The sequence below is a fragment of the Microchirus variegatus genome (assembly GCF_963457635.1).
Source record: "Microchirus variegatus genome assembly, chromosome: 2".
Lineage (NCBI taxonomy): Eukaryota > Metazoa > Chordata > Actinopteri > Pleuronectiformes > Soleidae > Microchirus > Microchirus variegatus.
The window spans coordinates 15963875-15981183 of NC_139803.1; the positions used below are offsets into that span (position 1 = coordinate 15963875).

Consider the following 17309-nt stretch of genomic DNA (forward strand, 5'->3'; position numbering starts at 1 on the left):
TTCTCTCTCTCTCTCTGTGCGTGTGTGATCCACATGATAATAATGGTGCTGTATTGGTGAGAATAAAGACCACGACAGATATTTAAATTGTCCACAAGATGGCAACAAATGAGAAGCAGGGCGACAGTGACACAGATGCTCACATTAGGTGTCTAACAGAGGCACTGATGCACCGATGAGTCACTCTCATAAACAAAACGTTCAATAATTGAAGGCCTTTCGAGGCTTCCTTGCTTAAAGAGAAAAACAAAACGCCGTCACTGACTGTTAGAGGAAGGGCTAATTGAGATGATGAATTATTAACTATACAAATTATCCATCCATCCATTTTCTACCGCTTTATCCTCCACATGAGGGTCGCAGGGGGGAGCTTTGCCTATCTCAGCTGACATAGGGCGATAGGCGGGGTCACACCCTGGACAGGTCGCCAGTCCATAACAGGGCCACATACATAGACTTATACAGTACAAATCGCGTTTGTTGTAAAATGGTGTGTGTCTTTATTTGATTATTTAATTACCTTCAAATAGTCCTATACCAATAAAATGCCTTGACCACACGTCAGACACACACGTCGTTCTTAATTCATTGTAATGAGGAGCATAGAAAAAGAATTGTGACTCATTCTCAAGCTCGCTTAATTCACATTATCAAAATCTTCTCTTACAGGGTGAGTTAGTTAGTTAGTTTAAAAACATATGACATACATTACATAATTGGCTTTGTTTTGTTGCAGGTGGAGATGGCTGAAGTTCTTCATTGCATTTCATCCTTTTGAATCCCCTTCATGATGGTAGGAGTTGGAAAGAAGTTTGCTCTAATGTTGGATTCATTAATTATAGAGTAATTATGCTTGATATGAATACTATATTATGTTCATTTGAAGTTTGAACAACATGTCTATTGCCTGTTTCCTGCAAAATGAGTCGCAGTTACTTCTAATTGTGTTCATGCGGCGTGATGAACTGTTGCAATAAATATCCTGTAAATTACCATCCTCCAGAACGGCAAAGGAAAATCATCTCATTCACCCCGTGGTCTGACATATTAAGTAAATGATTCCATTTAACATTGACGCACTATTGAATCCAAACCATAATACTATGAACAGGGAGAATAGCAGCGTAATTATGAACACCCTCCAAAAAACTGTTTGCATTTATTCTCTATATGAAGTCTGCTATTTACACCACTTCATATTTCAAAGTATGTTTTTTTTTTTTTTTTTTACTTTCCCTACATTGGACTGTTGTGATTTTATTCTGTTGGTTTTGTATCATGCTTTTATTCTTCTGGTTTTATGATGATGATGGGCTTTGTTGAGCTCAAGAAAAGTGTCCAAATTCCAGATTCCAGGTTCCCGATACCTAAACTTGAGCAGTGGGGTTTGGCATATCGATATCAAGACAGTCCCAGTGGTACACAGGGGTGTGGATGTCAACAGCTATGCCACCAATATACTTTGAGATCAATGTGATATAACCTGCTGCTCCTCTGGAAGCCAAATGAAATGTTTTCCTCTTTTCACAGCTTCATTGATCACCCTTTAACAATGGCGGCGAGGACCAAAGGCGTATTAGAGACGCGCACAAAGAGCACAATGTGACACAGAGGCATTAGCACTAAATGCATAAATTACAAACATACAGCACCTCAGGGACACGTTTACTGTCCCAGAACATCTCAGTGTTGCTGTTAAAAACCTGTTGTTGGGATTAAAAGTCCACATTCTCCACCAGTCACATGTGTAGGACACGGTCTTACACTGTGTCCTGCTTTGATGCAGATTTAACAACAAGAATACTTTGTTGTTAAATCAAGGGACATCAAACTACATGCTGCCCACCTGCCAGCGAGGTGATGTAATTTAACCCTTTAAGGTACACACCAAGAAAAAAAGAAAAATTATTTATTTTCATTTTTTTATTATTTACTTATGGTAACAATAATGAAAATCAATATATATATATATATATATGAATATATATATATATTTTTTTAATTAGACCCTACAGTATTTCAGATACAGGCCTCTACCAAACGGTTGAGACGTCTGTTCATAATATACCATGTTTGCATAATTCATAAAGTACAGCATTCAGAACAAGTCACATTCATTTAGTGTTAGTGAGTTCAGCTTGATGCATTTTTCAATGAGATATAGTGACTTAAAGTGTGGTCGACCAAATGGTTGAGTCGTACCTTAAAGGGATAAACGGCATATAATATGATATTTGACATTTGACATATTGCTTTATTAAATTACATTTACAGTATTTAAGCTGTTATAATTACAGTTATCCTCAATATTTGCCAAATGTTCTATTTATTACACTGTTTTTGTGCAGCGTACATGTTTTTATTGTGAAGTATACATCGTTTTATATCAAAACAAGCACTTTTACTTTGAAATTCTGTCTAATATCATCATGAATGTCTTGTATTGCCCTATGCAGTATACTGCTATACTCAGCAGTTGTTTTTTTTCCTCCTTTTTTCTCTAGACTGGCCCCCTCTTGACCAGACTAGATACTCATTGGCGCCCAGTTCGTTTGAGTTTGCCTGCCCTAAATGTTAAATGGTCTGTATTTATATAGCGCTTTCCTAGTCCAGATGACCACACATCGCTTCTTTACGCTGCAATTTTGCCATGTACCCATTCACCCACACTTTCAATATGCAGTGCTTTTTCGATCATCCGTCTTTTAAACCCATTCACGCGGGTAAAGCGTCTTGTCCAAGGGCATTCGGCAGGAAACCCCCAACCTTTGAGTTGAACTACCTCCACAATCCCAGTCCATCGCAGGACCAACATACAGAGACAAAAGATTGGCTTCTTACTGGCAAGAAATGAACACATTATAATTCTCTTGAAGCCAAACTTTATACTAGTTCAGTCTGTACAATAACTTCTCCCTTTAGGGGTCCCCACAGCAGATCATCAACTATGCAGTGGCTCTTTATCTAAATAATATTTAATTAGGCTAAAAGCTGACCAAGGGTTATGAATTTCCCTCACACACAGGACAATGATGCATTATCTATTCAGTGAAGATTGTATGCCCTTATTGTTCACTTATAGAGTAAACATTATACTACAGTATTATGTTAAGGGCTAAATCTATTTGTCTTGCAAGCAAGAACCAAAGTGTGGATAAACAGGACCACAAAACCTAAGTCAACATCCAGAGTTACAAAGTAGAGCCGTCACCATAGCAACGCAATACAACTCCGCTGAGGTCGCTGTGACCACAAATCAAATGTTTTGTGCCCCGTGGAGGCCGCGTCACCTGCAGCCCACCCAGTGTTATAGTATCATTTTTTGTGTGTTTGTTTACATTTTGCACATAATAATTAAAAGAACCATGCAGTTCAGTTTTGAGTTTATTCACTAATTTGGGTTCACACAGTTTTAGTTAACTTTCCATTGTCTCTTTTCGGTTCTGGATACTCACTCGCCTGTGGGAGGTAGACGTTCAAAGGACTGTCCACATGGGGTCAGGAAGCCAGTAGATTGATAAGATTGATAGATTTGTTAAAGCGTCAGTATTTTTATTGTGATCTCCCCGGGGGCCCCTGTTGATTGACCATATATAGTCCCTTAGTGCCATTTTGAAGCCGTTATTCATTGTTTAGTTGAATCCTTTATTGATTATTCTGTAGTTGACCTCTCTTTTGTGTTTTGGCCCACATTATTTGTAGCTTTATTTTCTATTTGTTTAAGTTGTTTAAATGACTGTGTGTCTTTGTACACTCTTACAATTCGGACAATTCTAGAGGACAGCTTCATGTTGTTTTGCCGTAACGTCCAATTAGAATAACTAGTTGCAGATGAGGATTGTGGTTTGTGTCCAGAGTCAGCACTGTAAACACCAAAAAAACATTTTAATGAATTTATTTACCTTACCAGGCCTGAGGCTGCTGTTACCAACGTAAAATAAATGTATTAATACACACATTTACTCATGAGCTGCTCTTCGTAAATGCAAACATTTGGCATCCTAATGTGTTGAGTGATATTTCTTTCTATTTTCACTTTTGGAATTACCTTGTTTGGCTTGTTTTGTTTATTAATCACATACAAAAGTTTTGCAGAAGACCAGTTGACCAATAATAGTGAGTGGTCTTTAAACAATAATAAAAACAACTCCTGTGTGGATTTGACATGTAAATGCAAATTATTTGAAGTACTGGTGCAGGGTTTCTCACTCCTGGTCCTGGGGAGCCACTGTCCTGCATGGTTTAGGTGTTTCCCTGCTCCAACACACCTGATTCAAATAAATGGGTCATTATCAGGCTTCAGCAGAGCTTACTGACGAGCTGACCATTTGAATCAGGTGTGTTTGAGCAGGGAAACATCTTTAAACATGCACGACAGTGGCTCCCCAGGACCAGGCGTAAGAAAACCTGTACTAGTTTGACAAGGGTGCTGTCCATGGTTCTGAATGTCAGGAACTGAAATGTGAAGCTATAGCCTGTGACAGTTATTGTATATTATTTGCTGACTGGATTACACCGGAGACTGTGATGTGTGGATGTTAATCTTCCAATTAACCATCAGCACCATGGGCTACATACAACATCCTCCATGGATTTGAAAAAGGCGACGGTAAGAAGCAATTTATATCTTGAATATCTTGAACTGATATTATATATCGTATCAGCTCATGACTTGTTCTTTACCGTGATCAAAGTTATTTTTTTTGTGGGTTTGTTGAGAAGATGTGGGTGGGGAAAATGAGAGCTGTTATACATGTTTATGTATGTAAATATGTCATGTGGGTGACCTATGTTCCATCAATGTGGTTTCTATTATGTTTTGAATTGGACACCGTAAAAGACCAGATGGTTCATCCCAAGGGACAATCCATTGATATAACTGTTACGACACATACATTTATATCACTGGTTGGAGCGTGGATTATATTCAGAATGTTGTCATCGTCGTGGTTTTAGATGACTATATTACGAGTACAGGATGTGTTATCATAAACACTGTCACGGGTTACAACTTGAAGCCTTCTAAAAGGCTCCGTTTACAGTATAAAGTGTTTGCTTGCTGCTGCTGAAACTTGAATGTAATTGTGGGTGCATCCCTTCCTCTGGTGTCTTCAGATCCCAGTGTAATCTAAAGTTTGCTGTAATCATCCCTTTAGGTGCTCTACGGCCTAGGTTTCCACCATTATTACAGGCAATCATCCACCAATAAAAACTAAATGAATTTCATACAAATGGAAGCTATATTTTATTTTAGTTGTGCTAGAGCAGTGTGCTGTTTCCTCACACTGTGGTCCAGCACTCCCATTGTCGATGACACATTGTTGGATAAAGACGTTTGTAGCAGCTGGAGGAGAAAATAAAGTGTTGATATTAATGTTAATGAAGTTAAAATGACCACACAACTAATATTTCAATTAATGGGTGTAGAGGCTGTGACTATAAGTCCAACATGTAAAATGTCAGCATGTTTACACCAATAGTAATAGTAGGATTAAGGTAAAAGCCTATAGTTTATGTAACCTCAGTACTCCATACATTAATGGACATTTATGGACATGAGGGAGAGTTCAGGTTTGTTTCTTTTTTGCATGTGTGCTTGTATGAGGTACGAACACATATAGTCAGCGTTTAACCTGAGACATTAAAGAGACACAAATTAGTTTCTCAGCCACACTCTCCTGCACCAAAGTCCATAGAGAATATCTTAAATTTTAACTCACAGAGACACGGCACTGGTGCCTTGTTCGATGAGTTTGTGTCGCTTAAAACTGAATGAAAGATTTCCAATGCAGAAGTCACAAAAATAAGACTTTTGAACTTGCTGATGGAGACAGCAGTGTGTCAACAACTCATGTGTACTGTGGTGTGAAATTGCTGCTTTTCTCTGTGGACTCTGGCGTGGGAGAGTGAACAGGTTACAGAACATGCACAAACTTTCATTTACAGTGCAAAAAGGGGCCAGACACATTCATTGTAGATTTTATTAAGTGAAGAGTCCTGCTCAAATCTGTTTTTCCTTGTGTCCCTGCTGGCAGTCATGTTGAGAGCAAATGTCCACGTTGTAGGGGAAACAATTGGCAATCTGGGTTTGTGCTCAGTGCTTTCACATTGGATCGTACAGTACAAAATGCAGTAGATTAACATTAATCGCAGGTTTTTTGATTGGTATTATTTGTCTTTGTGACTAATTTTTCACCAGAATTATGTTTGTTGTTATGAGATTCAACTGCCCATGCTTTTGTTTTTTGAGAAAAGAAATCACCAAGTTACAAACTTCTCCAAGTTGCATGATAATGTGTATGAATAATTGATTGAAGTCATTTTTCTGTGGTATCTACCTTATTACCACACAGACTACAACGACCTGCGAACCTACAGCAGACCTACATGTAAAGGCAACATCTGGGATTTTGTGAGTCTCCCTAACGAGTGTTGGATCTCTGGTTTTCTTCGCTTAAAACAGCAGGTTATGACGCTGATGTGAACGCTAATGAGCAGAATGTGAGGCTGTAGCAGTGGAACGGTCATTCATCCCAGACTCCTGATGCGCATGCAGTCAGGAGGACCCGGCGTGCGCGTATACAGCGCTGAATGTGAACGTCTCCTCCCCTGTTTCTGCAGTGTTACTGCTTTCCCCATCTCGCTCATCGCTTCTTGTGCCAAAGCTGGCCACCGCAAGAGTAAGACTCAATGCTTCCATTTGCAAAAGACTTCCACCACACTCCTCTGTCTTGTCTGCCATCACCATCCCTTCTTTTTTTTTACCTGAGATCCATCGTGTCCTGATCCGTGTGTGTGTGTGTGGTTTCTTGTGTCCTCTCAATCCTTCACCATCCATTCACGCCTACTCCTCATGTGCACTTTGGTTCTTTTGCGTTTTCCAGCAAGCAGATTTTTTTGTTTTTCCCTTCACCACCACTCAGTTTATTTTTCGGATTAAAAAAAAGAGAGAAAATTGTGAAGAATTTCTGACTGATAGAAGCGGGACGGATGAGGACAGAGTCATGCTTTTTTAAAAATATATTATTTTACGCATCAACAGTCGCACGTAGAGCCTGGAGAGGATAAAGCTGAGAACGCAATGTGGCTGTGTTTTTGTTAGATTTGGTGAAGGTGTTGCTGGAAAACACAGAGATTTAATACAGCTGAACTAATCAGACAGTGTTAAGTTTGCTGAGGTGCCTGCGATTTGAAAAAGAACGGGGGGGAAAAAAAGATATTGGACAAACACCGTGGAAATCTACGCGTCACCAGCGCAACAAGCCCGCACACCAAGGCGGTGCGACTGGCACACGGGCTGTCGTCCTCTGTGGAAGTGGTGCAGGGTGAATCCACGGTGTGTCCAGGGTCCAGAAATTCTTAGCTTTCTGTGAGTATGTGTGATGTGTGGTGGGACTGCTGTGCTCTGCTGTGCGCATCAAATTGACTCACTCTGTTTCTCTCTCATGATGGGATAATCTGCTTTTCATCCTTTGCATCTGTAATCTTGCTTCTGGTCCACAACCCATTTGTAATTCATTTTTTTTAATTATTATTAATTCTCTCTATCTGCAACTGTGCTGTTAATTGATCTCCCTCCATATCTTTTAATATTCTTCTTTAAACTCTCTAATCTTGAATTACAGTGATTGTTTTTAACCTGGTGTTTCAACTCCTAAAAGACGCTGTCCTTCCACAGAACAATATGAAAGGCAAGTTCATCTCCTGAAGCCATAAACTTCCACACTGAGGTGACTCACATTCATCTGCACTTGGGTGAGTAATACAGTTTCTTGGAATGTTAAAGACACAGTATATAGTACAAATAATGAAGCTTATTCTCGTGCGATTCTTGGCCAGATTTTCCACCATTACTCAGGGCTCAGAGGCTCATATACTGCACCTGCATGCAAACCAGCTGTTCATGTCACCTCTGCTCATATTTCAGTTAATCGATCGTAGCTTGATTCGACACAATGCATCGTCCAGGTTTTCCTCCTGCTTGTTTTTATGACTTCCCAAGATAGTAGGAATGCCATTTATTGCTCAAATGCTAATTACGTCTGCCATCCTTTTAAAAAAAAAAGCATCTTCTCTCACAAAACGACTGCTGGTATCAGTGTGTGACTCATTATGTTGAAGTGTTTACTTGCCAACCCAGAGACTCCTCTTAGCAAACAGAAACACGTCTGAGGATTAAATCATCACCTTGTCTCGTTTGGGTCAAAGGTGCTTTTGTGTTATTAGTTTGGAACTAGCGGAGATAACATGATTAAATTGGGAAACTGACATCTTCCAGACCTTGCCAACAGCTGAAGTCAGATTGTTTTCTTAAACGAGCTTCATGTTAAATAGCAGCAGGGCAGAGACCTGTGAGGCTTTGTGAGTGGTGGTGATCCTGCTCGGGATTGTGTTTCTCTAATCAATAAAATGTCTTAAGTGAGTGTCAGAATTTCATTTGAGATTTTGGTTTACAAAAGGCTTAAAACCATGAAAATCGATTGCAAAAAGGCCATAGTTGTCGTGTTAACAAGGAAATCCTGTCTTCTTCAGGGAAACAAGAAAGAATTTGTTCTGTGACACAGTAAAGGCTACGTGTCAGTGGATGACACCGTTACAAAAGACATGATTAAAAAAATAAAATAAAAAAAAAACTCTCTCTCTACATTTTGCGCCAGTTGGAGAGAACATGCTTTTGCCATAGAAACATCACCCACTCAAAATTTGTGCAGCGTTGTTTGCCAAAGGCGATATCATAATATTACTATATTGCATGGAAATGGAGGAACCAACATGACAGTGGTGTGGACTGTTTCATTCTCTCCATGACGGACACAGTGTGTTCTTCTCAAAGTTAGGACATTTTCACAGGTGGCTTTGTCACATTTCACTCATCACTGGTTCCTTTCTGCCTGCTGGAGGAGTCACTGTCCGTGGTGCTGATCTTTCCACTCCACAGACAGATGTTGAGCTTGCTGCTCAAATCTGCGGCTGCTGCTGCTGCTGCACAAGAGAAATCTGTTTGTTGTTTATTTATGAGGCAACAGAAGTATTTGACAACCTAATTTCTACAGCTGTGCTTCACTGCTTTACCCTGAAATGTAGCCTTTGATAGGGAGTGATGGAGATCCCACACGGCCTGTTATGCAGGTTAGAGTGGAGGGTACAGAGTTTCCTCTGCTGCATGTGGACTGCACATTATGTGCTGACATCTCTCTTCTGCTTCAGGTGGAAAACCTTATTTTTTTGAGACGGGGGGGGGGAATGTCTTAAAACTTTAATTGGGAAATGCCGAGTTATACCGCTGAGTGTTTATTTCCTCTCTTTTCACATTGGTGCACATGTTTTCCCCTCTGAAGATTATTGATGCTCCAGTCCCTTGATTGTTCAATCAAGCTGTTAATATGGTCACTGCTCTGCCAAGAAAAAACACTGTGAAATTGTTTTACTTTCCCCCACCGACATAGTTTAAATGGCTTACATAAGACAGAGGGAAAAATGAGGAGCAACAAACACAATATTGCAGGCTTTAAAACTGGGGGAAATGCTTTACTTCCATGAGAGTAAAGATTTGTTTTTGGTAAAGTTCAGGTTTTGTTATTTTTGAAGTGTGGTTGTATGGAGTACTGACACATATCAGCACTGTGTGCCTGCTTAAGTCTACATTATATAGCTGTTTTTTCTTAGTGTATTTCAACTGGAAGCTGAAGTTCATAAACCTCTGTCACCAAAGAAAGTCCTTAGAAGAAGAATGTGTGCTTTTAGCCTACGGGGACGTGGACGCTGCTGGTCTACTGCTGCCCTATTTCAAAAGTTTGCCTCACTTAAGTAAATCTGAACAAAGGATTTCAAACACCAAAGTCACAAAATTACACATTTTAACTGACTGATGGAAGCATTAGTGGATCAACAACTCCCATGTGTTATGAGGTAAAATCAATTTTATTTGTCGGGTTTGGGCTTTAAAGGACAAAATAAACTCCAGTTTCCAGTTGGAAAAAGCTGACTAAAGAGAAAGCTGCAACTATTCTTAAGATAGCATAGACTTAAACAGGTATAGAGTTTATAAGGTGAGCCATGTTTGCTCCCTGTAGCAGTCAAGGGCACAGGAGGCACACAGTGTCGTCAGTGCTGACTATGTGTCAGCACTTGATATAACCACACTTCAACTATCCCTTTAAATATGCGTTTAATATGTCGTTTTATTGCGGGAGGTGTAGTCCGCGGCAGAACAACTGCTCTTTTCTTGTTTACTCACTGCTGATTGATTTTTGGAATCACCTCTAACTCAACAGTACATGGTGAACTGAGTCAGTAATACTGCCGGTGCAGAGCGGTAACATTCTCAGTGCTGCTTAGCACACAATGACCACATTACAGTATAATGTGTGGGAGTCTGACTGTGTAGTTCAATACGATGTGATTCAACGATTAGTAGGTGCCAATACTTCTGTCTTTCCAAACTTGGACTAACCGAGCTGTTGATCCCACATCATTTGCATACAAAAGAGCCTGGGTTTATAAGGACTTTCTGATGTGAACGTTGTGGAGTTACATGAACATCTGATGTAAGTTTCAAAGATATTCTGATATAATAACCAGATACTGTTATCAATTTAATGAATAAAATTACTACATTTGCATCTCAACTTCGCAACAGCAGATACAGCCTTATACTGTTGCCATGGTGCTGGAACAATCTCCAGTCCAAACTCAAACTCAAAATCCCTTCAAATGATGTTAAACTTAGTAAAAAAGGAATTAGTTCACAATTAACTGATTAAAAACTATAGTAGTAATTAACTGGAGTAGTTAAATTATGTGTACTTATTGCTTCCTTGTGCTCTGTTCTTCATCTCGCTTGAGAAAGAGATTTTGTGGCTTACTCGTAAAACAAAGAAACAGTCAATATATATGATTGGGCAATACATATTATCATACAGATCATTTCAACAATCACAACCATCCATCATTTTACACTGGAATATTTTTTTGGACTGCCTTTAGCTTTAATTATGACATGCATTCACTGTGATATTATGGCTAATGCAATGCCACAACCCACAGAGCTATTCATTTTTCAAGATCTTGTATTTATGTTGGGAGAGTTGGACCCTGAGAGTTGAATCATGTTCGATTGAAGAAGAGCTGAAAGTAGTGATTGAGACTCAGGAAAATCTTTACAGATGTTATAAATCAACCAGCAGAGTCGCCCCCTGGTGTCTATTCAATAAATTCTTACTTCCTAAAGACTTAACTGAGAAAACTGGAACATTTTCAGTCAGGTTTAGTCTGGACTCAACTGTAGTGGCCAATTCATTTGAAGGTTTATGCTCACTAAACCATTCTTACACAATCTGAACACGATGAATCCTAGCATTAACATTTTGGATCGGCACAGAAAATGTTGTCATTCAGTACATTTAGTTTCAGTCAGCTGACCTCATTTTTTGGGCACATGATGTCCCTGAACCTAGACTTGACTGACTGTAGCAACCCCAGATAACACAGAATGGACCTTCCCTAGACATGACCTTCAACCTTTTGAGGCACATGGAAGTTTGGCCCTTGTAAATAAACCTTTACATAATCAATGTAACACTTTGATTTTCCACTCACACGTCTCTATCTTGTCTCTCTCGGTTTGTACAGACCTTCACGTGTAAAGTGGACTGAACCTGCGCAGTCATCATCGCCTAACCATGTTACTACTCAAGAATATCCTGAGCAGCTTTCCACCAGTCACCCCATGTATGCTCCTCTCTATTCTACTGGTTCTGCTCCCTGGTGTCACTCATTTCTCCCAGGGCAGCGTCAGCCATGAAGACTCCAGCACCATCTCAAACAACTGCTCCAGTCAAGACAACTGCTCTGAAGGAGTTTTGCTGCCCTTGTGGAACCCCCAAAACCCTGCAGTGGGGGACAAGGTGGCACGTGCTATTGTCTACTTCGCTGCTCTCATATACATGTTCCTAGGCATGTCCATCATTGCCGACCGCTTCATGTCTTCTATCGAGGTCATCACCTCCCAGGAGAAGGAGATCACTATCAAGAAGCCTAATGGCGAGACGACCACGACGACTGTGCGCGTCTGGAACGAGACGGTGTCCAACTTGACGCTGATGGCGCTTGGCTCATCAGCGCCGGAGATCCTGCTGTCTGTCATCGAAGTGATCGGCCATAACTTTGAGGGTGGATCTCTGGGTCCCAGCACCATTGTGGGCAGCGCTGCTTTCAACATGTTTATTATCATTGCTATTTGTGTGTACGTGGTGCCCGAGAATGAAACGCGCAAGATAAAGCACCTGCGGGTGTTTTTTGTTACTGCTGCCTGGAGTGTGTTCGCCTACATCTGGCTCTATCTCATCTTGTCTGTGTTCTCCCCTGGAGAGGTGGCTGTTTGGGAGGCTGTCCTCACCTTCCTCTTCTTCCCTCTCTGTGTGCTGCAAGCCTGGATCGCGGACCGACGCCTGCTCTTCTACAAGTATGTCCACAAGCGTTATCGTGCTGACAAAACCCGTGGCATCATCATTGAATCAGAAGGGGATGCCATGTTCACGAAAATGGACTTGGAGATGGACGGACAGGGTGTTAACTCCCACACTCACCCCAAAGAGGCTCTGGATGGGATGCTGGAAGGTGTGGAGGAAGGTGGAGGGATGAGCACCGAGCAAGATCAAGAGGAGGAGGCCCGACGGGAAATGGCTCGCACTCTGAAGGAGTTGAAGCAGAGGCATCCGGAGAAGGATATGGAGCAGCTGATTGAGATGGCAAACTATCAAGTGTTGGTCCAACAACAGAAGAGTCGGGCCTTCTATCGCATTCAGGCCACGCGCATGATGATCGGAGCTGGGAACATTTTGAAAAAACACGCGGCTGACCAGGCCAGGAAGGTCGTGAGCTGCCATGAGGCGAGTGGGCAAGAAGAAGATCCCAACACTATATATCTGCAGTTTGACCCCTCTCACTACCAGTGCTTTGAGAACTGTGGCTCACTCAAGCTGTCGGTGAGCCGCCATGGAGGGGAAAGTGGCTGCACTGTGAAGGTATGAGGAGAATAGACTGTTATCGTCAATATAAAATCAGCTTGTTTTTTTTTTTATAGATATTAACAAATGGCAGGGGCCACACTGTTGTGGTTAGCACACTTGCATGTGCAGCAAGAAGATCTGGGTTCAAGCACTGGTTGGAACCCAGGCCTTTCTGCATGGAGTTTACATGTTCTACCCATGTGTGCGTGGGTTTTCGCCACCTTCCTCCCACAATCCAAAAACATGCAATATGGGGATTAGGTAAATTGGACACTCTAAATTGACCGTAGGTGTGAGAGTGCGTCGTTGTTTGTCTATGTATGTGGCCCTGCGATGGACTGGGCATGATCCAGTGCAGGGTTTCTCACTCCTGGTCCCGTGGAGCCACTGTCTTCCATGTTTAGGTGTTTCCCTGCTCAAATACACCTGATTCAAATAAATGGGTCGTTATCAGGCTTCAGCAGAGCTTACTGAGGAGCTGACCATTTGAATCAGGTGTGTTGAAACATCTAAAACATGCAAGGCCAGTGGCTCCCCAGGACCAGGAGTGAGAAACCCCCGCGACCTTCATGTGGAGGATAAAGCGGTAGAAGATGGATGGATGGATTAACACAGTTTGCACAATTCTGATGAATCTATCAGCTACACCTGACTCTCCGTGGTTCTCAATATAGTTAAAGGTGCATTATGTAATAAATCTAAAGCAACTGGCCATAAAATCCTCCTTATATGTCACAGAGACTCAGGAATAATGTTCATATAACAAACTGAACTCACCAACAACAACAACAGTACAGCCAAAATATCTGTATTAAAAAAATATTTTGCAGACTGCAAATCATGTTTATGTTTTGAAAACATTTTTTGGCATGTGGCGCCACCTACCGCCGTCTACCAATCATTGCAGTCAGTAGAGTCTCAGCTGCCGAGCAACCAAGGTTAGTTACGTCAGAAAACGAAACCTAAAAGACCTCGGTTTTTTGAATTTGAATGTAGAAACTGTTTTGGGCCACATTCTTACATATGGCACCTTTAAGTTTAGATCTTGCATTGTCGGTTCTGTAGAATATATTAATAATTCAACATTTTATTATCACTACGACAACTAAATATGTAACCAAGTTTTTCTCGGTTTTCCCTGTGCCACACAGGTAGACTACCGTACAGAGGATGGAACGGCCAATGCAGGCTCTGACTATGAGTTTGCTGAGGGCACTTTGGTCTTCAAACCTGGCGAAACCACCAAAGAATTCACCGTCGGCGTTATCGACGATGACATTTTTGAAGAAGACGAGCACTTCTACGTGCGCCTCACCAACCCGCGAATTGTGCACCGCGCCGAGGTTTCCCTCCTGGAGCCAAGCTCCATCACCTCCAGCAATAGCACGGTGGGCATCTCCTCCCACGTCCCTCCGAAGGCCGCCCTGGGCAACGCTGACACGGCCACGGTTACCATCTATGACGACGACCACGCTGGCATTTTCACATTTGAGAATAACAACATGAGGGTCAGCGAAAGCATTGGCAACATGCAGGTGAAGGTTCACCGCACATCTGGGGCCAGGGGGAAGGTGGCAGTGCCGTACCATACCATCGAGGGCACCGCCAAGGCCGGGGAGGACTACGACGAGGTGTCGGGCAAGCTGGAGTTTCAGAACGACGAGACCATGTGAGTATCAATTCCTCTCTTTCTGATGCAATGTCTTGTTGTTGCTTCTAATATCTTGATTATACATTACTGCCCACACGCTGGTATGTTAAACAGTCCTGCTAGATTACTGTCGGTTGTCTCTTCACCCCAAAAGGATGAAAAGACTGTTTTTATGAGTCATAGATATTTTCACTGCGAGAACTTTAGATCATTCGGATGGATGATGTGGGAGGATGAGATAATTGTGAGGCTGATAATGAAACAGTGAGGCTGATGGAAAAGATTTCTATGAATACCTGCATGAATTAACACACAGAGGTTTTATGGGAGTTCAGTGCATTGCAGAGGGATGAAAACTCCACTGCAGAAATGTGTGAGAGTTGTTTCCCAGTTCTCCCAGTGGGAGTGTGTTTAATAGGCATTCACTCCCGGGTGAAATGAGTCTGTGATCCTCAAGGGTTTTTGGCTTTGGCTCTGATTGACATCAGATCCATTCATTTCTTCTTCAACTGCTTCATTTTTGACAGCAAAGCAGATTTGGTGGTCATTCTGTGTTGCATTCATCTTGCGATTCAGGGATGAATGTTTAAAGCAAAACTTGAGACAGCATTTTTATTTCCTCTTGATTAGCTTTATTAGATAAGTAAAATCATTCACTCACTATTGCTGTTTTGGTTATGACACAGACGGGAAACAAACACCACAGTACAGACCAACCACTGGCACTGGGAAATGGTGCTGCAGTCATTTATGATTGATTACACACTTCAATTTGAAATGGATTTGAAACTTGACATACATTCTTTGCCTCACACGTTCTGTGGACACATATCTACATTAGACACATAATCTAAACTGAAAGCTGGACACTGCGACTGAAACACAGCACTTATATTAATCGCGTTATCTCAGAATGCATATGTGAGGACTCGTGGAACATCAGATTTAAAAAATTAAGGAAAAACAGTCAAGACAAGTTGGGCAAAACACTATTTCTGTATGTTGTAAACAGCAAATATGAACACAAACACAAGATATACCATCACCTAAATAATTAGACAAGTAGGAAATGTGAAAAAAATTGTGGATTTGCAGTACAAATATAAAACAGTTAGTGTTTGTTGTGTGCAGTTTAGAAGCTAAAATATCGTTTTCTGATGTTGTGCTTGCTTTTGCAAGAGACTTAAGGTGTTTTGTGTGTAATTTGTTTTTGTTTGTGTCGTTTTGACAAACCTTAGTTTCAGGGAATGTGTTTTTGCAACAGTTAAAAAAAACCCTTTACATCTCGAAAATCCTGGTTCTACCCGTGTTTTTCACAGAAACACAGTGGAGATGAAGACTGAGCTGAAACATGTGCTTGTGATGAAGCCCGTGTGATCATTTTGAATAAAAGATAGTGGTGGAATGAAAGCGGAGGGAAGAAGAGTGAAAGTCTGATGTGTCTCCAGCTTTTCTATTGAACGCTGTGGAGCAGTCTTTTGGCTGAATAATGACAAGCACTTGTTGTGCTGTTTCTTTTCATGATGAGGTGAGCAAAGAACCTGGCAATTATCCACCGTTGTGATTTCTTTCTTCTTCTTTTATTTTTTGATGTCACTTTAAAAAAGGAAATGCTCGACTGCATCAAGCCCCTCACAAAAACGATTTACAGCACAGAGAAGGACAATACGAACGCAGCGAGATGTGTCAGATGAATCGGTCTGTGCCTGAAGAGGATTTCAGAGCGTGTAGGTGTGCTGCGTGGGATGGCTGAGTGGGAGGAGAGTCAGGTGAATTCATGGTGTCAGAGAGAGAATGAAGATCTTACAATCTGTCTTTTTTATCTCGCAGTTTGTTTGTGACAGTTTGCTCGCACACATTTATCACTTTTTTTGTGCAGGCTTTCTGCAACATTTGCTCGTGTGTATTTCCAATCAGACATATGTGTGTGTGAGAGAGAGAGAGTTCTTGCCTTTTATTGCCTCTTTTTCTGGCATTAACACTGACCTTGTCAGGAACAGTAGTCCTCATGGAGATCAGAATCTGCTCATGATGAGGGAGAACCTCATTTCTGAGGAACTGGTTAAGTTTAGGCCTAAGATTTCACCTGTGGTTAGGTACAATTTTAGGGATGGTTAGGTTGTCTAAATGAGTGCAGAATGCTTAAAGGGATAGTTGTATGAACCTGTGTGTGTGTGTGTGTGTGTGTGTGTGTGTGTGCATACACCCACATGAAACAAAAATGTTGCTCCAAAGAGACCCGATAAAAGGAGCTTCTTGAGCTTCCAAAGCAATTAAAGTGTGTGAGGAGGGGGTGAACGAGTCCCGAAAGTTCCCAACACACCTCGGAGAGAACAGAAGGTGCAGATAATGAGACGGTAGCGTACACCGATCGGCCATAACACTGAAACCATTTATCAGTTTTAATCTTGTAGCAGTACATATACTGTAATACAGTAAAAACACATGCCGCATCGTGTTCAGATAGTTTTCAGCAGAGCATTCCAAACTTCTGACCTTTGAAGGCCCTGAAATTTAATTGAAACTATTTTTGCCCCTATTAAACAATGAAAAAACATAATTGGTGATTGGTGCCAGTGTTGCAATAATTGTCTGTGAAACTCCTAAAACATTTTCTAGTGAAAAACTTTCTGTAATGTGCAATATTG

General features: G+C 41.3%; 1 protein-coding gene across 1 annotated transcript in view; it reads left to right on the forward strand.

Moving 5' to 3' along the window:
• Positions 1-11681: 11681 nt before the first annotated feature.
• The window catches only part of slc8a4a (solute carrier family 8 member 4a), a gene marked incomplete at both ends in the record, with an annotated part of 37935 nt that continues 32307 nt past the window's right edge, over positions 11682-17309 (forward strand). The window contains 2 exons of the mRNA XM_083908178.1: positions 11682-13025; positions 14162-14679. Coding sequence (XP_083764304.1) covers positions 11682-13025; positions 14162-14679 — 1862 coding nt within the window. The remainder of the gene's footprint in view (positions 13026-14161; positions 14680-17309) is intronic.